Source organism: Balaenoptera physalus, assembly GCF_965194825.1.
Source record: "Balaenoptera physalus genome assembly, chromosome: 13".
NCBI lineage: Eukaryota > Metazoa > Chordata > Mammalia > Artiodactyla > Balaenopteridae > Balaenoptera > Balaenoptera physalus.
In genome coordinates, this window is record NC_138892.1 from 105,594,081 (window position 1) to 105,616,448 (window position 22,368).

The following is a 22,368-nucleotide window of genomic DNA, read 5'->3' on the forward strand; positions in this document are numbered from 1 at the left end:
GCCCTCTCCCTGGGGCCTCTCCTGGGGATCTCCCTGATGAATCAGTTCTCCACTGGGCATGCTGACGTAGGAGGAAGAGCCGGCGGAGGGGGTCCCTGGGTCATAATTTTGCTGAAATCCGTTCTCATTTCTTCTTACTTCCCCTTCTCTGGACTCATTAGGCTGAGAATGCAGCTCTGGTGAGGTTGCTGAGGGGTGGGTGAGGGCTACCCGGGGCCAGGCAGCGTGAGGTGCATTATCTCACCGCACAGCTCATCTCTTAGCCCCAGAACTCATCTTCCTCCCCAAATCCAGGAGAGGCAGGAGCCCTGGGCACCCTGGGGCTGGGAAATAATAGACTGTTGAATTGTCATCAGATCTGCATTAACATGCAACCTGGCCTCTCTCCCTCCTTCAGCTGAGGGAGCTACGAAGGTGATGGCCTTGGAGGTCAGGCCAAGGAAGCAACAACGTGGGTGTGGGTGAGCTCAAAGACATCACGAAAGAACGACACCGGAGGGGTTAAAATTCTTTTTCTGCTGCTTCCTGGCTCTTGCTAAACTCCAGCCCCCACTGCCTTTGCCTCTTAATGAGAGCAGCAATCTAGCTTCCTCCTCTTTATTTTTTTAATCAAGGCTCACAGCATCTACAGAATTGATTATCCCTTTCCTGGCTGGAGCCAGAGCCTCAGCTTGACCTGGCAAAATCCCCTCCACGTCATGGAAGCACATGACCCGACCTGAAGCTCCTGCCTTCAGTGTGGCCACAACTTCTCTGTCTGAGCACATGTTGGTCCACCCACCCAGCCGTGCATTTAGAGCCAGTGGATCCCAGGGTTTGCCCAAGTCCCCAAGCCCACGGGCAGAGGATTATTGGAGGGTGGCAAAGATTCTTGCCTTATAATTCAAATTCAGCACCTACCCTGGGCTCCCTACCTCCAAGGGACCATGAAGTCCGAATAGCTCCTGTGTTCTCCTCTTCCTCCCTTGTCTTTTTTTATACCCCTCCTCTTCCTCCCTACTTTCCCCCTTGTCCTTTTCCTTTCTTTGTTCTTACCCTTCTTCCCCTCCTCTCAAATGTTCCCTCTCCTGTATTTTCTTCCTTCCATCCTTTGCTTCCATTTAAGCTGCGTAGGGAAGTCTCCTCCTCTCTGCTCCCATCCTAAGCATAAACTAAATCTTGAGTCATCTTTTGAGCACCACGGTCTCATGCTACCTGGAGGCCGGGGCACAGCTGGAAGACCACTGGATGTGCTTTTTAGCCTGTTGTCTGAGATGCTGATTGGAGCCGGCATCTCTGCTCCTACTGAGTCAGGGTTGTCTGCCTGGAGGTGGCAGACAGCCAAGACGGGCCCCTCCTGGGAGCTATTAAGAGAGTATGACAGTCTGTCTGTCAGTCAACTCTACTGTATCAATCATCCGGTCCGTTCAAAATCCTGCACTCTGTGCTGCGAAAAGACAGGAAAGACGCCGACAGTCCTTGCTCAACACACTCGAGACACAGATCTAGAAACATCTAAATAAGTGGAAGCCGACTGCAGGTGCCCAGAGCCATCCTCTATCAGGACAGAATGGGGTTAAGAGGGTGAGCGTACAAAGCATGTTCAGAGCCCAGAGAGAAGGGTTCCTTGGTTGGCGTCAAGGGCTTATGTCAGGAATAGCGAGAGCCAAGGAGAGTTGGAAGGGGGACGGAGCCGGGAGGAGTCGATCCACAGAGATGTCTGTGCTACACGTGCTTACAATCCCACCCTCTGACCTACAGCCCCTGCCCCCATCATGCCTCCCCCGACCAGGCTAAACCCATCAACGTGGGAAGGAGATCTCGGTGCCCGGGGTCCTTTCTGCCTTGCGGCCAAAAGCCCTTCTTGCTGAGGAAGCGACGTTACCGCCTTGCTCCCTTGCCCTCTGTCCCCCGTCTCTTTTCTATCTCAGCGAGGAGAGAACTTCTGGCTGCTCACCTGGAAAAGGGGGCCGAATGAAGGCTCACTGACAGGAGGGTGTTCAGTGTCTTTTGCTCACTCAGCAGCTGGTACGGAGCAGGCACTTGTGACGATCTGCTGTCCCCTGCCTCTCCGAGGGCCTGGACCACCGTTCTTCCCTCCCTCTCATCCAAAAAGAAACCAGTCACCCCGGTCTCAGGAAAACCCGACGGCCTCCCTGCTGCTCAGCAGCCCGTGTGCCTTGCTCCACCGCCATCTCCTTCCTACCCGGAGCCCTTCCTGGACCCACACAGGCAACACCAGAGGCCCTTGCACAGGCATTTGGCGCGTCTTCCTCTTGGCCTGAAACCCAGCGGGAGGAGCAGCAGTTGGTCCTGCTGATTCAGCAAATATCTATGCGGCCTGAGTTTCAAAGGTCACTTATGAAAAACGGCAGATGGGGGTCAGGTCTGGGGCGGAGAGTGAATGAAAGGGAGGGTGACATGAAAAAGTGGGGAGAGCCAGGACAAGCAGCTGGACCCTGGTCTGGAAAGAGGCTTGGATCCTAGATTGAAGTCCCATGTAAGGGGTTTCTTAGTAAGAGGTCCTGGGGATGCTTTCATTGCACCTGGCAGATCCCCAAATGCAAGGCCATCTGGCAGGACCTCCGAGGCTTGGGCCACTGCAGCGCCTTCCTCCTCTGCTTCTGGAAAAGCACAAAGCGCGGGTTCCCACACAGGCTGCAAAGGGTTTTTTGTTTTCACGCGGGCTTTGGAGGTAGGCATACCTGGGTATGAATCCTGCTCTACCACCTACCAGCTGGGACACCTTACATTCACGGTGTACCTTCTTTGAGCCTTGGTTTTTTCATTTATGATATGAAGAATAATATCTACTTTAAAGGGTTGTTGTTAAATTTTAAAATTAGATAGTTTTTTTTTTTTTACTGTTTCAGGCACAAAGTAAGTGCTCAATATATTGTAACATTTCTACGGATAAAGAAACCAAGGCCCAAGGCTCATCCAGAGTTAGACCATAGCTATCGAGGAGAATCCAGGTTCAGGATTCCTTCAGGAATTCTTCCAGGCCACCTTTCTACAGTGACCTTTCCTCAACCACTCCCCTACCTCTGGACAGTGTGCACCCAAGCTATTCCAGATATGTGAATGGGCGCTTGCCTTAAAATGCAGCTAGGCAGGACAAATCACCATCCCTTAGTGATCTACAATGAGGTCCCACAACTGTAGAGCTGGGAAATGCTTCCTTAAGCCCAACCTAAATTTCTTCAGTTGCATTTTCAGATTGTTTGCACTTCTCTTAAGGACACTGAAGGGATCTGAGCTACCACCCAACACCCTATGGGGATGAGAATGACCTCATCCATTTTCTAAATGGGGAAACTACAGTCTCATCTAGTACGCAGACGTGACAAGGACAAAAGTGGAGAGTGGGGGACTGGAGTCTGAGCCAGGAGATTGCCTCCCCTTTGCTGGAACGAAAGCTGAATCTATTGCTCCAAATTCTTCCATCCCGGGAATGGAAGGGAGAAGGCAGAACCGCACTTTGCAGGACTCTGAGGTCAGAAAGTGAGACAGAACAGCAGGCAGGGGCCGAGAAACGGGGAGGCCTGACCCGACGTGGGGTTCTGGTGGAGGCTGGGGGGGAGGGTGGCCAGAGGGGGACTCTGCTTTTTCTGGTCAAGCCCAGAGAGTAAAGGAGTTTCTTCTCGTAAGGACTCTGTTAGATGAAATACCTTCTAGAAAACCAAAACAAACAGAAAAGGTGGCAAGGTGGTCGTGGCTGTGTGTGTGTGTGTGTGTGTGTGTGTGTGTGTGTGTGTGTGTGTGTGTGTGTGTGTGTGTGTGTGTGTGTGTTGAGGCACGGCGTGGGGCAAAGGCTGTCGTGCTGTTGCTGTTTGGAATATCCCATCTGGAGGGTTATGTAACTCTGCACTGCCGATGTCCGGGCTGTGCTGAGCGCTCCCTTTCCTCGCCAGCTGGGGCCCGGGCTCTGTGGACAGGGGGCCTGCAGGCCTGTCCAAGTCCAGAGAGTGCCCCCCTGCCCCACACCCTCACGCTGTATGGTGGCAGGTCATTTCCTCCGGGCCACAGCTGCAGGGGCCGGAGGGTCTTAGGAGCTGGACCAGGGTCTCCCAGCCCCTCTGGGGAGTCAGGTGAATATCAGAGCTGGAAAGGTCCTGTTAGGTCATTTGGACCGAAATTCTCATTTGGCAAATGAGAAAACTATGGTCCGAGACAGAAGTGACTAGTGCTTCCAAACTGGTTAGTGGCCGAACTAGGTTTAGAACTCAGCTTCTCTAAACTCTTCATCCAGTACTCCCGTCAATATAGTGAGGGACCGAGAGGACCAGTCAGGACTGCTCCGTGGGTGTGCATGGCCAGACTTACCGCGAGTTATGGGGGCTTCGGGCATTCCACGGAGGTCTCTCTGCCTTCCAGAATATCTCGCCTATGCCAGCAATTCCACAAGTAGAGATTTCTTTGGGTACTTCAAGGTTATCCCCCTCGTTAAAATGCAAATTCTCCTAGGACAGGAGAAAAACAACACATTTGGCTCTATTAGACTGTTGCACTTCAGCATGAAAGAGTTTATCTGAGCAGTTTCTGAAGGGCGGGTTTGATAAGGGAGGAGAATGCCTAGCGGCCAGGGCAGGAGGCTCGTAAGGCATTGAAGGGCTCACGGGGGACGCTGTGGAGAGTCTAAATGGTCTTCACCTCCACTGCATTTTGCAGAGAATTAGCACTGCCTTGCCTGGGCCTGGTAAGCAAAGGGCAGGGACGCAGGGCACTCACTCCCACACCGGCTTGTCTTGGAAAAGTAATTATCTGTGCTGGAGACGGAATACTTCCCCAAGGAGCTTCATGTGTAAAAGTCATAACGCAGGAATTTAAGGAGCATCCTGGTGCTTGGTAAGCACTTTTGATCCTTTCTAGGCTCTTAAAATAATTTTTTGGATGGCAAAATTTCACACAGCTCTATTGGGGTTTGTCATGGTGGGGATGAATGGTATGGGGGATGGAGGCCAGCTCAACACCTAGTAGGTGTGTGTTGAGTAATGCTGGAAGGAATAAACTCTCAGTGCGTTAGGCACAGGCAGGCCCATCCACCCTTGAGTGGAGGGAGGGGGTATGGAGTCAGGGCTGAAGAAGGTCTCAGCTGGAGGGAGCCCCACCAGGGGGTGGGTTGTGCCCTGGCCCACGAGCACAGTTTCTGCAGCTGAGCACCTGGGAGATGCTGGATCAGAGGCTTAGCTCTTAAGGCCATCTGGGGAGTGAGGGGGACCTGGGTGCCCCTCGCAGCTAACAGATCCCACCTCAATTCTACCCGTGAGCATGGGGAGCCCTCCTCCCGCTCTGCCCCCAGCCTCTGCCCAGTCCAGTCTTCAGCCTGGGAAGCTGCATTAAGAATGAAGCACGAGGGACCTCCCTGGCGGTCCAGTGGTTAAGACTCCGCACTTCCACTGCAGGAGGTGCAGGTTCGATCCCTGGCTGGGGAACGAAGATCCCGCATGCCGCGGCACAGCCAAACAAAAGAATGAAGCATGAGAAAGCCCTTGGAGTGTTTCACCTCAGACACCCACACACACGGCCCGTCAGCAGGTTGAACCAGAAATGGGAAATGGACCTATGAGGATGGGAGGGAAAGGAAGCCGGAATCGTGGCCATGTCTCCGGGTAGAAAGAGACAAAGGAGAGCTCGATTCTGGGGTCCCACTCTGGCCTGGGAGAAGCAACAGGAAGCCGCATCCGGCTCCAGGCCTCTCCTCTTTCTCTGCCAGGCAGTGGTGTCAGCGCTGGTCAGGGAGACGTTAGGACCCTGCCGGGAGGTGAGTGGATGTGAGTCTGGCGTGGCTGCGTTTGTGGGACTGAGGGGGTGCGTCTGAGCGTGGGTGAGCGTCTTCCTGACTTGGGCTGGGGGAAAGGGGCAAGGACCCCACCGCACAGCACAGGCCTTCTCCCTGTCCCCCACCCCCGGGGCCTGTCACCCTGTCAGGACTCTGGGTTCCTTCTCCTTTTCTCTGCGTGCTTGCTTCTCTCTTCTGGCCAGCCAGGTCCTCCCGTCTGTAAAATGGGGCGAGTCTACAGTGCCTCCACGCCCCGTTTTCTACCCCTCACTCTGCCTCGAGCGTGAAGGAGACCTGGCCTCTCTGGAGGCTGTGAGCTCCTGGGAAAAAGGCTGCCCGGACGGTGGGCGGCGTAGGGGCGAGACATCTGGGGGTCTAGTGACGCACTGTGTTTGGAAGCTCAGGTCAGCAGCAGCAAGATGCATGCCAAGCTGCAGCGTGATCTTCCCTGCACCTGACTTGGCCTAGCTGTGGCCAGGGACGGGCGCCCATGACCTCTCTGGGCTGGACAAGTCAGGTCAAACCAGCTGTCCCCCTGCCTCCAATCAGGAATGCACTCCCCATCCCAGCAGAGAGGCAAGGGAATTCCACCATTTCTTCTGTGATAAATGATTCCAAACTACCACAATTTTCATTCAACACATCAATCCAACACAATGATTATTTAAAACAGCAACAAAAACTCTGCAGAGCAGTTGGGAATCTCTTGCCTATGTCTAGTTTCAGCGTTTCCAGTGCACAGCCTGGTCTTTACAAACGGAGACGCCCTGGTGCTTCCAAACCGGCTGGTTGGGCATCTTGGACATTCCTGGAGCTACTTAACTCGTAAGAGCCCATGGGGGAGGGCCAAAGGGAGTTCCAGAGGCAGTTCCAGAGGCAGTGCACAGCACTGGATCGGGGTGGGGAGGGAGGCCAGAAGCTAGACTGAGCCCAGAAGCCAGGACTCCCGAGTTCGATTGCTGTGCCCACCCTCACAGACCCCAAGTGTGAGCTTGCAGCAAACCGCTCCCCCTTCGCTGGGCCTTGGTGTCCCCTCTGCCCAACGGGGACAATAAGTCTTTGCCCACCTTTGGGCCCCTCTCTGCCCTCAGTTCACTGAGTCTGTGGCAAAGCAGGGCTGTTCAGAGGCTGCTGCAGCAGAAAGCACTTACCTTAGATGGGCAAAGTGACTTCCAAATGGTAAGAGCCTTAGGAAGGGAGCTCAGAATCCACTCTCCATTTCGAGAAAACAAAGGAGACAGACCCTGGGGCCGGGTGTAGGGCGGCCAGGCCCCGCAGGTCGGGGAGGGCGGGGTGAATTTTGCCGGGGCTTCCGGCTCCAGACTCCCAGGAATTTCCACGGGGCCCCCTCTGGACATTCGCGCGTCAACAGCTGGAGGGGAGCGCTAAGGATGCAGCCCCCTCCTTACCGCCCCCCCCACTCGCCCGGAGCCTGGGGAAGCCCTTCCGCGGGCGGCGCATCCCAGGGGCTCCGCGAGGGCGGACCCGCCGGGCCGGGCTGGGCTCGCGGCTGCGTGGGCGGCCTGGCGAGCGGCCGGCGGGCGGCGCGGAATCTACCCGCCCACGCGCCCCTCGGCGCTTCCCAGCGGGGGGCGGCAGAGCCAGCCCCCAGCCCGGCGCCCGGAAGCCGCGCGCCCGGCGCCCATCCCGGCGTGGCGGCTGCTGAGTCACGCGCCCGGGAAGCGCGGCCGCTGCCCCCCATCCCCCCACCGCGCGCCCGGGCCCCGTGGGGCTGGGGAGGGGCGCGTCTCGCGGGTGCGCTGCTCCCCTCCCCCCACCCCGTGGCCCTGCCCCCTAGCCTGGCGAGCCGCCCGCCCACGTCGTCTGGGAGCATCCCAGCCGCGCGCCTCCCGGGGGAGGAGCTTCCGGGCTGCGACCCCGCCCCAGACCCGACAGGCCGGGCCGCTGCCCGAGGGTGCGGACGCTCCGGGCGGGACGTGCGCTGCTGTCCCGGCCTCCGTGGGCCACTGCCCGGGCTGGGGGGAGGGCCATCTCCTTCCTGGGGGAAGCCGCGGGGGCGGCTCAGAGGTTCGGGATCAGGGTGGTGTCAGGGAGGGCCGGTTCTACCGAGCATCCACCTCCCTAGCCTTCCTTGTACCCGAGTCACCTTGGCCAGAGAATCCCAGCTCCGGCTTAGCCTTCCATGTCTATATTTGTATTTTGTACAAAAGTCTTCGAGTTCTGGCCCAGCCTGTGATAACCATAGTAGTTCAGATGGTGGCCTGGGGTTTGAACCCTGACTCGGTCATGTACTAACTGTGATCCTCAGCAATGACAGCCTTGGCTTCCTTGTCTGTAAAATGGGGCTAGGATTAGTGATAACCTCCCAGGACCGCTGTGAAAATTCAGAGTTGATGCCAATGAAGCACCGAGCAACCCAGGCGCCTGGCGCAGTGGGAACTCGAAGGACAGCAGTTATTTGGGGACCCCTCTGGCAGGAACTGGGCCAGAAAGTGATTTTTGAAGGTAGAGGCTTCCCGAGGGCCCCGAACACGGCTCCTCCTTCCCTCCCTGACAGCCTCTCAAATATTTGAAGACGGTCAGTCCCCCTCCCTGGCCTTCTGAACCGCTCCCTCCAGCCGCCTCCTTTTCTTTCTCCTTTTCTTTCCAGTGAGCACACTGACACCTACACTTTCTGCTCCACGTGGGTCTGGTGGTGTCTCTGCCCACCTGGTCACTGGCTTCTAGCTCCCAGAACACAGGAGCTGGAGACAGCCCTGTGGCCCAGGAGGTGTGGCCCGGCCAGCGGGGGCAAGGGGAGTCCCTCCCTCCCCCTTCCCCCTCCCCCCTCCCCCCTCCCCCCAACCTTGCAGGTTCTGGACCCTGCCTGGCTCTGGATGGCACCTAGGAACCCACTGGCTTTCTCGGCCCAGGGCCACACAGATGGGACCTGTCAAACGAGGTCAATGAAAGTCCCTGGGCTCTCTGCTGTCCTTCCACTTCTGGCCACCTGTACTTCTCTGCAAGTGGCTTTCATTCTAACACCCAAAGAGCTGAACTTTTCACATGGCTCTGTTGGTTTTCATTTTGTTAATCTGGTTGTGTTCTTTTTAAAAGTTAATTTACTCTTTTCAAACAGGTAATACTTCGACATAGTCCAAAATTTGGAAGATGCAAGTGTTTTCAGTGAAAAGTGTCTCCCTGCCCTTGTTTCCCACCCACTCACCCCCAACCCTACCCCCATCCGCTGTCCCCAGCAACTACTGTTAGAAATTTCTTGTGCATCCTTCCAGGGATAGTGTATGTATATTCAAGCAAATATATATATATATATATATATATATACTTGTTGAGATATGTGTATGTTTCTTTTTACACAAATGGTAGTATACTATATGCTATTCTGCACCTTGTGTTTTTTTTTCCCCCTAATAATAATCTATCCTGGTGATCCTTCCATATTCAGTATAAAAAGAGCTGTCTCATTCCTTTCAATAGCTGTAAAGTATTCCATTGTGTGGCTGTGAATCTAGGTCCTTTCTTCTCGCCTGCTGAACGTGTAGAAGGCAAGCTCTGGGTAGCCTGCCTCTGTGTAATCATTTGGGGTGGGCTTTTCTGAGGGTGGGGTGGGTGGTGGATGGGTAGGCAGACATTATCCAGGGGCTCCATTTGAACTTGGCCCTCCAGCTTCGGACCTGCTGCTGGAGCCTCCTACAGACATTGGTAAATTGCGGTAGAAATAAGATTAAGGGAGCGGGCTTCCCTACCTGAAAACGCTTCACCACCCTTCCAGCTTGGAAGAGTTGTCTGCAGTCCTCAGGGCTGGGGGCGCTCCCAGGATATTATAATTTGGTTCAAAATGAGCTGAAAGTGAGTCCTACAGCCCCACCTCCTTCAGGAAGTCTTCCTTAACTGATCTAGTAAACGGAGTTTCTCATCGCCTCTTCCCCTACTTCCCACCCCGGGCTGAGCACACTCCAGTCCTTGCCAACGATGAAATTAATTCTTCATTCCTGTGGCTTAAAAGTGCTTGTTTTCTTCTCTCCATAAGTATATGCTTACGGCATCTGTATTCTTTCTTTCACTTAACAAATATTTATCGATTATCTGCTGTGTGACACTTACTGTGCCAGGTACCAGGGTACAGCAGTGAGCAAAAAACCCCACATCCCTTCAGGAAGCTTATAGACAAAAAATAAACAAGTTTAAGAATGAAAACATAGAGTACATCTGATGGGATAAGTGCTCTGGGGAGAAATAAAACAGAGCAAGGGGGCCTGGGAATAAAGGGATTTGCAATTTCAGACAGGGTGCCCTGGGCAGGCCTCCTGGAGAGCTAAGGCAGCACCTGAGAAATGCCCTGGAAGAGGGGTTCTGTGCCATCTGGGGGAGAAGCTTTCCTGGCCGAGGCAGGCGCAGCACAGAGGTGAGTGAGGGAGCCTGTCTAGTTGTTCAGGTAAGACAGGGGCAGAGGGAGCGCAGGGAGAGTGGTCTGAGGTGAGTCAGAGACTTTGGTGGGTGGAGGGAGGGTGGGAGCGTGCAGGGCTGCAGCAGATCTTGTAAGAGGTTCTCATCTGGTATTTCCAAATCCACCAGGCAGTGTTTGGAAATGCGTGGGGACATTTTAGCTGTCGCAGTGGCTGGCAGGGTTAAGCGGGGGAAAGCACTGCTCTGCTGGCATTTAGTAGGCAAAGGCTACAGCAAACACCCTCTAGTGCTCAGGACCATCCCCACGAGGAAGAATCTTCCTGCCCCAAATGCCAGCGTTTCTTGTTGAGAAACACTGATAGGGCCTTGGAACCTATTGTGAAGAGTTTGCCTTCCACGTTAAGAAAAACTGGGAGCCAGTGGATGGTTTTAAGCAGAGAATGCTTCAAAGGGACCTCGGCTGCTGGGTTGAGCTTGGGTTGAGAATAGACTTGAGGAAGAAGAAAGCCAGCCGGAAGCAGGGAGATAAGGTAGGAAGTGGTTGCGAAGTCCAGGTACGAGACGGAAGTAGCTTGGACGAGAGGCCATGGCAGCAAGTGGGGATAAGCAATCAAACCACAGGACTTCCTGTGGGATTAACGTGGGTATGAGAGGAAGGGGAGTTGAGGATGAGTCCAAGAGTTTGGACTGAAGTTACCGGAAGGATGAGACGGGGACATCGGAGGGGGTCGAGTTTTAGCCACGCGAAGTTGGGGATGCCTGTGAGACGTGCACTGGAGAGGATTGGCAGGCCTTTGGATGGACTGGAGATAAAAATCTGGGAGGGCTTTTAAAGCCTCAAGGCTGGATGACGCCACCACCGAGTGAGAAAAGAAGACCACAGAGGGCCGGTATGGAGCCTTGGAGCGCGCCGGTGTCAAGAGGTGGGGATGGGAGCTGAGACACAGAGCCAAAGAGGTAGCGGCAGAACAGCTGCAGAAGCACGAGGTGTCCCAGCGAAGAGGGGTCTCAGCGAGGACGGCGGGAGCAGAGTCACCTCCCGGAGGGGGCGAGCAGGGAGGAGAGTCCATTGTGCAGCGCGGAGGTCATTGGTGACCCTGAAAAGCACAGCTTGGGTAGAGCAAGGGGCAGGGCGGAAGCTTGTTTGGTGTGGGTTTAAGAGAGAAGGGAAAAGAGATTTAGACAAATCAACCCAGGGTAAAGAGTGGACCTTGACTAGGTCCTAATTCAGATGAAGCAACTGTAACAAGACATGTTTAAGGCCATCAGGGAAATTCGAACACAGATATTGGAAGTATTGTTACTTTAGTTAGCTATAATAATGATACTGTGATATCTTTTCAAAGTTCTTACCTGTTTAGAGATACATTCTGGGTGAAATGGTATTATTTCTGGGGTACGCTTTAAAATACTCTAGCAAAAAAGATGGGGGTAGAAGACTGGCAGAAATGTATGTTTGAAATTTCTCTAAAAGGAAATTTAGGGCTTCCCTGGTGGCGCAGTGGTTGAGAGTCTGCCTGCCAATGCAGGGGACACGGGTTCGAGCCCTGGTCTGGGAAGATCCCACATGCTGCGGAGCAACTGGGCCCGTGAGCCACAACTACTGAGCCTGCGCGTCTGGAGCCTGTGCTCCGCAACAAGAGAGGCCGCGATAGTGAGAGGCCCGCGCACCGCGATGAAGAGTGGCCCCCGCTCGCCGCAACTAGAGAAAGCCCTCGCACAGAAACGAAGACCCAACACAGCCAAAATAAATAAATAAATAAATTTAAAAGGAAGTTTAGAAGATGACAGAATGGGAGGGACTGCAGAAAGTGAGTATAGAAAACTCTTCGGTGAATTTTGCTAGAAAGAAGAGTAAAGAAATGGGGTGGTTCCTGGAGGGGGAAGAGGGTTCAAGACAGAAGATTGTTCTTGAAGGTGGGAGCAATGGTGGCATGTTTGTCTCAGCCAACTGCGGGGACTGGCCGTCCACAGGAGAGGCCCTATGCTGGACACTGCAGGGAGGCTAAGGAACACGGCCTCACTGCCTGGAGGAAAGGAATAATAATTTAATGAAAGCTAATTTTTTATCTTGCACTCACTGTGGGCTGGGCGTTGTGTTAAGTGCCTTACAAACTTTATCTCAATATATGTCTCAATAACTTCTTTTTTTTTTAAATTTTTATTGGAGTATAGTTGCTTTACAATATTGTGTTAGTTTATACTGTACAGCAAAGTGAATCAGTTCTACGTATACATATACCCCCTCTTTTTTGGATTTCCTTCTTGTTTAGGTCACCACAGAGCACTGAGTAGAGTTCCCTGGGCTATACAGTAGGTTCTCATGAGTTACCTGTTTTATACATAGTACCAATAGATATATGTCAATCCCAATCTCCCAATTCATCCCACCCTGCCCCTTTCCCCCTTGGTATCCATGTGTTTGTTCCCTATGTCTGTGTCTCTATTTCTGCTTTGTAAATAAGGTCGTCTATACCAATTTTTCAGATTCCACATACATGCGTTAATATACGATATTTGTTTTTCTCTTTCTGACTTACTTCACTCTGTATGACACTCTGTCTCAATAACTTCTACAGTTGGGGGGTGAGGCACAAGAGGGTCAGGAACCGCTGCCGCCCCCCACCTCGTTCAAGCAACCACCAAGAGGCAGCGTCCAGATTCAAACCCGGGGGTGTGATTCTGGCGTCATTGCTCTCAGCCTCTCTCCTCCTGCAGACGATTGCAGGAACGATTGCAGGAACATGCATCCAAATGGCCTCCGCCCTGGAGACTGTCGTTCAGGAGGAGGTTAGGGGAAGGAGGGCAGCCAAGTCTACTCTAAAGGAAGCTCTCAGGATTCCGATGCAGCTCCCCACTCAAGAACCATCAGAATAGATCAGCCTGAATCGGCTAGCTGGGGGCTGGGGAAAAAATGAAAATATGTTGAGGTGATGAGCTGAGCTGTACAGGAGAAAGGAATGTGGAGAGAGGGAAGCTGAGCGTATTATTGTTATTTAGGGATGGAAAGTTTATTTAGGCTCCTCAAGGGCCGGAGTCCTATCTGTACCTCCATTTAACAAGTAGTCATTGAGTACCTACTGCATTTCAGGCTCTGCTGTAGGTGCTGGGGATTCACAGCAAACAAGTCAGACAAAGACTCGGCCATCATGGAGCTCACATGCGAGAGGAGAAGACAGATGTTAAACCAGGAAAGTAACTCGTGTGTATATACACTCATAAGGACTATAAGGAGAAATAAGGGGGTGACTGGGACAAAACCTCACTTAGGCGGTGACATTTGAGCAGGGAAATAAAGTGAAGGACAGAGTCATGGGAAGACCTGAGGGAAAAAACATTCTGTGCAAATGCCCTGGGGCTGGAAGAAACACATGTTCAAAGAATAGGAGGGAAAGGTGGAGAGAGAGAGAAGGAGAGAGAGAGAGAGGGTTGGAGGGGTCCTTCAGAGGGGTTTGTGGGGTGGAAGTTGTTTGGGTGGCGGTTTTGAGCAGGGAGCAATGTGATCCACCCCTGCAGGAAAGTCAGGGGGCTCAAGGGGCAGAAAAGGGAGAGCAGCTTGCAGAGAGAGCCCCGCAGTGCAACCCGCAACCATTTGATCTTCACTTATTTATTCAGTCTTTCTTTCAACATCCACGTACTAATTTCTGCTGTGCGCTAGGCATATATGTACGTCTTCTAATCTCATTTTCTCCATACAATCCTAATGGGAAGGTATTATTATCCCCATTTCACAGATGTGATAAGTGAGGCCCAGAAAGGTTAAGGTGACCCACCGAGGTCACACAGCTACAGTGGTGTCTTCACGATTCACACACAAGCTTTAGCCTCGTACACCCTGATGTAGCTATCCCCACCCTAGGGGAGTCCCCTGCGTTGGGGAAGTGCCTCCCAAGTCAAGGCCTGATTGGGAACTTGGCTCAGTGTTCAGGGACACAGAGGCTGGTGGCCCCACATGACACATCCATGTGACAGTTGTTCATGCTGTGGGCCTTTGGCCCACTCATCTCTGTCTTGCCGTGAGGACTGGGCTAGAGGACAGGCAGAGTGTCACCCACGTGTAGCCATGGATGGATGATTTGCAAGTCCCCACAGGACATCGTATCCCTCCATGGCCCACGTGGTCAGCAGGGTTCAAGGAGGGTTCATGTAAGGGATGAAACATCCCTGGTCTCAGTCCTCTGCGTGTGTGTGTGTGTGTGTGTGTGTGCGCGCACGCGCACGTGTGTGCATGCATCTGCACCTGCAGGGTTGCATGTGAAAATATGTATATGTGCATGTGTGTGTCTACACAGCGAAGAGTGAGTGCATGTGCATCCATCACATGTGTGTGCAGGATTGTGCGTGCATAGGTTTGGGGTGTCCACAGCCACGCCAGTGGGGAGGCAGGGATCGAATGCTGCTGTTCCCAAACCTACAGCTTGCGGGCTCTTCGGGAACCGAGCCATCCCCCTGCAGTTGGAGAAGGGGCCTCGGTGGATTCCGCCCCAGAGCGTCCGTGGCTTCCTGGCTGCCCCGTGGGCGCACTCCTAGGATGAGAGGAACTTGGCTCAGTGCTGGTTCCACCCCTAACCAGCTGTGTGACCTTGGGAAAACCAGATCACTTCTCTGTTCCTTATCTGCAAACAGGAATAACTAGATCTAACCCATGTACAAAGATTAAAAGATGTATGAGAAGATGCTGTATAAACAGTGAGGTGGTGGACTGAAGGGAAGAGACGGCAGCCTTGTGTGTCCAGCACGGTGCCAAGTATGATAAGGAACACACTGGCCACAAAAGCAAAAAGAAACAAGTGGGAGGCTATGAAACTAAAAAGCTTCTGCACAGCATGGAAACCATCAACAAAATGAAAAGGCAACATTCCGAATGGGAGAAAATATTTGCAAATCATATACTGATAAGAGGTTAATATTCAAAATATGTAAAGAACTCATACAACCCAATAGCAAAAAATACACAATCTGATTAAAAAACGGGCAGAAGGGGCTTCCCTGGTGGTCCAGTGGTAAAGAATTCGCCTTCCAATGCAGGGGATGCGGGTTTGACCCCTGGTCGGGGAACTAAGATCCCACATGCTGCGGGGCAACTAAGCCCACCTGACACAACTACTGAGCTCGCGCGCCTCAACTAGAGAGGCTGCGTGCCGCAAACTACAGAGCCCACGCACTCTGGAACCCGCGTGCCACAACTAGAGAGAAGCCCGCACGCCGCGATAAAGAGCCCACGCGCCACAATGATAAAATGATCCCACGTGCCTCAGCAAAGATCCCGGGTGCCACAACTAAGACCCGATGCACCAAAAGAAAAAAAAAAAAAGGGCAGAAGACCTGAATAGACATTTTCCCAAAGAAGACAAACAGACCAATAGACACATGAGAAGATGCTCAACATCACTGATCATCAGGGAAATGCACATCAAAACCACAATGAGATGCCTCCTCACACCTGTTAAAATGGTCTTCATCAATAGGACAAGAAATAAGTGCTGGTGAGGGTGTGGAGAAAAGGGAACCCTTGTGCACTGTTGGTGGGAAGGTAAATTGGTGCAGCCACTATGGAGAACAGTACGGAGGTTCCTCAGAAAATTAAAGATACAGCTACCATATGATCGAGTAATTCTACTTTGGAGTATTTATCCAAAGGAAGCGAAAACAGGATCTGGAAGAGATATCTGCCCTCCCATGTTCATTGCAGCACTATTTACAATAGCCAAGTTATGGAAACAACCTAAATGTCCATCAATGGATGAATGGATAAAGAAGATGTGAGATATATATATATATTCCACACAGTGGAATATTATTCAGCCATGAGAAAGAAGGAAATCCTGCCTTTTGTGACAACATGGACGGACTTGAGGGCATTATGCTAATGAAATAAGCCATATAGAGAAAGACAAATACTGCATGGTATTACTTGTATGTGACTCTTACAAAGAAAAAAAAGTCAAACTCATAGAAACAGAATGTAGAAAAGTGGTTGCCAGGGACTTGGGGTGGGATGGGAGAAATAGTGAGAGGCTGGTGAAAGGGTACAAACTTTCAGCTGTGAGATGAATAAGGTCTGAGGAGCTGGTGTAAGGCATAGTTGATAACGCTGTGTTGCATAATTGAAAAAAAAAAACAAGAATGCACTAGACCCAGGCAGACTCTGCCCTCAGCCCAGCAAACATCGAACAGGTAATCAGTGGCCAGCCCGGTGCATGGGATGGGGAGGCAGACACCCAAGATGTGGAGTTTGCCGTTTGATTGGGAAATAGAGCATCTCGTTCAAGAATGGAGTGACCTCTAGTTACTACGACGGTGGGCTGTGAGCTGAACATTTTCTCGTTTAGCTAATTCAAAGGCACTCAGGCTTCCTGTTTGGTCCACCGCATGCCCCAGCCTCTGCTGTGGCAGCAGTATACCCTGGGGCTGGGCCCAGGCCTCTGCCTTACCTGTGAAATGGGGGGCAGCATCTCTGCCTCTCCAGTCTGTCGTGTTGTGTGTGTGGCCGTGGGTTCCTGGCAGGCAGTGTGGACACGCTGCGTAGACAGACAGGCCGGCCGTTGTGGAGCGTCCGCTGTCTTCTGGGCTCCATGGGCGACTCTGAGTGAGGACGAGAGACGGTTTTCCTGTTGGGGATGGGATGCCTTGATGCCCTCTTCAGGAAATGTGAAAAGGAGACGGGGTCGCTGTTTGTAGTTTGAATTGGGTGGAAAATTTGCAAAACCCGCACATAAGTGAGTCCAAGCCGCTTCCTCTCTCTCCGCAGAGGCCCCTCGTCTGTGCCATGTGAGTAAGGGCCGTGAGAGTGTCCACCTGGCAGGGGTACTGGGTGTGGAAGAGCTGTAGTCATTCCACTGAAATCAGATTCAGAGACTGGTCTCTCCCTGAAGGGGCTTACAGCCTAGTGAGGAGGGAAACGCCCACAGTCCACAGGTGAGAGCTGTTAGGAACCAGCCCAAGACCTGGTGTCCGAAAACCACCCCGGGTCGGCAAGCAGAACAGCATCCGTCTGCGCAGAAGTCGCTTGCCGGGGCGGCTCTTCTGCGCATCGCGGTGGCTGGCCGGGCCTGACTGCACCGGGAAGTTCACGTGCAGGATGTTCACGAGCACGGCCTGGCCAGCTGCTCGTGGCGTTGGCCCCTCTCCTCGCCACGGACTCCTCCCCGCAGGGTTCCTCCGACCACCACGAAACCCACCGGGCAGACCACTTCCCCGGAAGCCAGGGGCTGGGGTGCTTCAAGAAGGAAGGCTGGGCTGGGAAAAGTCGAGTCAATGAGGAACTGAGAAGGTCCGGCTGGATTGGCAACCGGATTGCTGGGGGACTCCCTGGGGGGCTCCCTGGGGAAAGCTCTGTTAGGGCTCCGGGGAGGAGCCGCGTGCCAGCAGGTTGGCAGGAGATCAAGGTGAAAGGAAGCACCTGCAAGCAGAAGGTGGGGGGGAGGCAGTTGTAGGGAAAAATAGTGTGTCTAGGATGAGAGATTTGATGAGCAAAAGCCTGTGCCAGCGACAGCACTGAAGACCAGCGGGGGAGGAGAGGGCCTGATGATGGGGCTTGGAGAGGAGGGCGCACCCCTCTCCTGAGATGGAAGGGAGAGAGGCAAGGGTGGCAGAAGGGGGACACTAATCACAGCTGACACCGGGACTTCCCTGGCGGTCCAGTGGATAAGACTCCACGCTCCCAATGCAGGGGGCCCGGGTTCCATCCCTGGTCAGGGAACTAGATCCCGCATGCATGCCGAAACTAGGAGTCCGCATGCCGCAACTAAAAAGGATCCTGCATGCCGCAACTAAGACCCGGCACAACCAAAATAAATAAATATTTTTAAAAAAGGAAAAAAAAACAGCTGACACTTATTAAGCACTTACTGTGTGCCAAGTCCTATTGTAAGTGCTTTGCGTGTCTTAACTCATTTCACCCTCAAAACGCTTTAGAGAAGTTCTATTGTTAACCCCGTTTATAGATGAGGAAACCGAGGCAAGGCTGTACCGAGGAGTTAGGCAGGATGACGCAAGGAGTCTGGCTCCAGGCAGTGAGAACAGGAGGGCGGGGCGGGCCACCGCTGGGGGCGCGGCCAGCAGCTCCTCTCCAAGACCACCGCAATCGATCGGAGAGATGGAGCAGCCTTAGTAATCAATCGCCGGAGGAGGGCTTTTGCTTAGAAGAATACTTTCCCAGTTGTTGTTTTTTAAATAAATTTATTTTTGGCTGCGTTGGGTCTTCGTTGCTGTGCGTGGGCTTTCTCTAGTTGCAGTGAGCGGGGGCTACTCTTTGTTGTGCGCGGGCTTCTCATTGCGGTGGCTTCTGTTGTTGCGGAGCTCGCGGGCTCAGTAGTTGTGGCTCGCGGGCTCAGTAGTTGTGGCACATGGGCTTAATTGCTCCGCGGCATGTGGGATCTTCCCGGACCAGGGCTCGAACCCGTGCCCCCTGCATTGGCAGGCGGATTCTTAACCACTGCGCCACCAGGGAAGTCCCTCCCAGTTGTTGTTTTTTTTTTTTTTTTTTAATTTTATTTTATTATTATTATTTTTTAATTTATTTATTTATTTATTTTTGGCTGTGTTGGGTCTTCGTTTCTGTGCGAGGGCTTTCTCCAGTTGCGGCGAGCGGGGGCTACTCTTCATCGCGGCGCGCGGGCCTCTCACTATCGCGGCCTCTCGTGTTGCGGAGCACAGGCTCCAGGCGCACAGGCTCAGTAATTGTGGCTCACGGGCCCAGTTGCTCCGTGGCATGTGGGATCTTCCCAGACCAGGGCTCGAACCCGTGTCCCCTGCATTAGCAGGCAGATTCTCAACCACTGCGCCACCAGGGAAGCCCCCAGTTGTTTTTTAAAACAAGAAAACTTATTCCCCCAGCCCCCAAATCAAACCCAATGGGCGTCTCTAACACATAATCAGACCAAATCGGAGCTGCACTGGTTGAAGTGGAAGGTCCAAGCCCTGCCTTCCCCACTTGCCTCCTGATCTCGGGGTGGGCCCTGGGGCAGCCGGTGGGGCTCCTCAGGGCACAGGAGAGAAGCACAGCGTTTCTGCAAGACCAGACTTGTTCATATGAACGTTCAAAGAGCCAGCAGCGTGTTTTCAGGGGAAACCTCTCTGAAAAGGAGAGGCAGGCAGCTCTTTTCCCAGACTCTGTAACCCCTATTCCTTGGCGGGGATGTGGACTTGATGACCTTTAAAGCTCCCCCAAAGGAGACTGAGCAGAGAAGGAAGGAGAAGCAAAGCCTGGTGAGAGGGACGCCCATCCGAGCTTTCAGCCTTCGTCAGGCTCGGGGCAGAACACTGGAGCCCGCGGGCCTACCTGACCAGGGTGACATTTCTGTAGCTTTTTGCCCCTGGCTGCTGGGACATCCGTCATCACTTGCCTTATTAAGACCTTTCCAAAGCTTTCTGAGGAGGACTGTGCAGTTGCAGATGGCACCAAGGGGCAAAGGAAGCCCACCCCTTCCTCTGCGCTCCGGGGCCTGCAGGAGGAGGTGGGGGGGCCGGGAGGAGGGAGGGGGGATGGCGCCTGGTATGTCTCTGATGGCAGCAGAGCTGCGGCTGCGGAGTCCCTCGTTGGCTCAGACTGATATCAGTAATAGTCATTATAAGATTGTGCATCTGTGCAGGGCTTATTAGGTTTCTCCCAAGGCGGTTTCACATTCAAAGTCTTACCAAATCCCCATAACTCAGTGAGATAAACAGGACAGGGATAAGAGCCTTGTTTACAGCGACTTGACCTTCCCCCGGGCCAGCGGTGTGGAGAGGGGGCTGGGTCTCCACCACCAGCTCCACACTGTTGCTTCTGCCCTTCCTGGAACCCTCAGCCCCAGGCCTGGGGCCAGCGTTTCCCCAGCTCACCCACCCCACCCCCAACTTTGTCATTGTCCTGCTTTCTGGCCTCCTGGACTCCTCTGGCTCAGTTACGAGCCATCTGGTCTCTGAAAATCCAAGCTAGCAGTTGAAGGGAAGGAAAGGAAAAAGTTGGTGTTTTTTCCTGCTGCTTGGAGGGGGGTTAATAATTAGGTGATCGGGGGCAATGGGAAGAGGGAAGTTAGAAATTATTCTCAAGACTCTTGATGAAGTATCAAGAAGTGAGAAGGGGGAGAAAATATTTTGGTCTTACAAAAATCAGCCATATTAAGGTGCAATTACACACTAAAATTCTCCCATTTTAAGCGTGTAGGTTGATGATTTTTGTCAAATGTCTGTAGTTGTGTAGCTACTTCTCAAGCTATGGAACATTTCCATCACCCCGATGACCCCTCGTTCCCTTTTCACTTTAATCTCTCCCCTCCCGTATCACTGAAACTGATCTGCTTTCTGTCACTATTGTTTTGCCTTTTCTAGAGTCTCATACAAATGGACTCATACACTGTGTGGACTTTTGTGTCTAGTATCCTTCACTTAATATAAGGCTTTTTTGAAATTCATCCACGTTGGTACATACATGAGTAAGCTTGTTCCTTTTCATTGCTGAACAGTATTCCACTGTATGGATATACTACCATTTGTTTATCCATGGATATTTAGGGTTGCTGGTTTTTTTTTTTTAAACATGAATCTTTAATTTTTTTGTAATAACTGTCTCTACATGTTTTTTAGAACACATGGTCCATATGTGTGCACGATACATCATTTACTCAATTTACTGACAATGCTTGGTATGCATATATATTTGTGCCCTCCTTGAATTAACTCTGGGCCAACTCCATCACACTCCTACTCCTCTGGCCGGGCACAGACGCTCACAAAGTGGGAACCACTCTTTTTTTTTTTTGGCCGCACTTCATGGCATGTGGGATCCCAGTTCCCTGACCAGGGATCGAACCCACGCCCCCTGCGTTGGAAGCAAGTAGTCTTAACCACTGGACCACCAGGGAAGTCCTGGGAACCACTAATTTTAGTCACACAACTCAAGAAATGAATATTCAAACCCAAACACTTACATGGATGTATAACTTTTTTAAAAAAATTTTATTTATTATTTTTGGCTTCATTGCTAGGCACAGGCTTTCTTTAGTTGCAGCAAGCGGGGGCTACTCTTCGTTGCGGTGCGCGGGCTTCTCATTGCGGTGGCTTCTCTTGTTGCAGAGCATGGGATCTAGGCACACAGGCTTCAGTAGTTGTGGCTCGTGGGCTCAGCAATTGTGGCACATGGGCTTAGTTCCACAGCATGTGGGGTCTTCCTGGACCAGGGATTGAACCCGTGGCCCCTGCATTGGCAGGCAGATTCTCAACCACTGCGCCACCAAGGAAACCCTCTTTTTATTTAGATGAAGTCTAATTCATCAATTTTTTTCTTTTATGGTTTGTGCTTTTTGTGTCATATCTAGGAAATCTCCGTGTCCTCTAAGTCACAGATTTTCTCCTATGTTTTCTTTGAGAAGTCTCATACTTTCATCTGTAATTTTAGGTCTATGATCTATTTTGTATTAATTTTTATATATGGTGCAAGTTATGAATTGAAGTCCATTTTTTGCATACGGATATTCAATTGTTTCAGCACCATCTGTTAAAAAAATTAGTATCCCTCATTGAATTATCTTGGTACTTTTACCACAAATCAATTTACCAAGAATCAACTGATGTTTGAATCTATTTCTAGCCTCTCTGTTTGGTTTAATCAATCTGTATGTCTCTCCTTATGCCAACATCAAATTCTCTTAATTTGGGCAGCTTTATTTTAAGTCTTGAAAGCACACAGTGTATGTCTTATAACTTGTTCTTGTTTCTCAGAGTTGTTGTGACTATTCAGCCTCTCCCACCCGCCACGAATAGGAGTGACTTCTGAGAAAATAAGGTCATCTTTTCCTCCTATTACCATGTTTAGATAGAGAAGGCTTCCTGGAGGAGGTGAGAAAGTTAAGAAAAGGGGGAGGTGGGAGGAGCCCAGTCTCCAGGCTCTACTGGCACTGGTGACGGTGGCACCAGGATGGGTCGGGGCGAGGACGGTGCTGGGAATGATTTTATGATTTCTCCCTTTTCCTGAAGCCCAAGACTGCTCTGTCGGAGAGGTTCCCTGGCTGTTTCCTTCCAGAGCCTGGGGGTTAGAGCTGCTGTCTTCAGCTTGGTGAAGGGGAGGGGGGTCCTCCTTCAAAGCTGTCCCACTGGGATCCTGGCTTTTCCTCCTCAATTCTCCTGCTGGGCGTCCCCTCCTCCATCCTCCGCCACTTCACCCACTGCGTCACCACACGCCTCATCAGCTCCTCTCAACTACTCCGCTGTGTTGATGGCCGAGCAGTGGAATCCTGAGTCTCAAACTAAATAGAGAC

The 22,368-nt window shown here is 52.2% G+C and overlaps 2 protein-coding genes across 8 annotated transcripts in view; one reads left to right on the top strand and one right to left on the bottom strand.

The window, feature by feature from the left end:
* WASHC1 (WASH complex subunit 1) overlaps window positions 1-7,134 on the bottom strand; it is a 54,438-nt gene extending 47,304 nt beyond the window's left edge. For 2 of the 3 annotated variants that reach the window (XM_082422128.1, XM_082422127.1), the window contains exons 1-2: window positions 6,913-7,134; window positions 4,306-4,442 (exon numbers count right to left, since the gene is read on the bottom strand). In XM_082422128.1, the coding sequence (XP_082278254.1) occupies window positions 4,306-4,442; window positions 6,913-7,119 (344 nt within the window). In that variant the 5' untranslated portion in view covers window positions 7,120-7,134. The remainder of the gene's footprint in view (window positions 1-4,305; window positions 4,443-6,912) is intronic. The other variant, XM_082422129.1, reaches the window with a different exon arrangement.
* The window catches only part of IQSEC3 (IQ motif and Sec7 domain ArfGEF 3), a 100,115-nt gene that overhangs the window by 3,598 nt on the left and 74,149 nt on the right, over window positions 1-22,368 (top strand). The gene's annotated exons all lie outside the window — the stretch shown is intronic.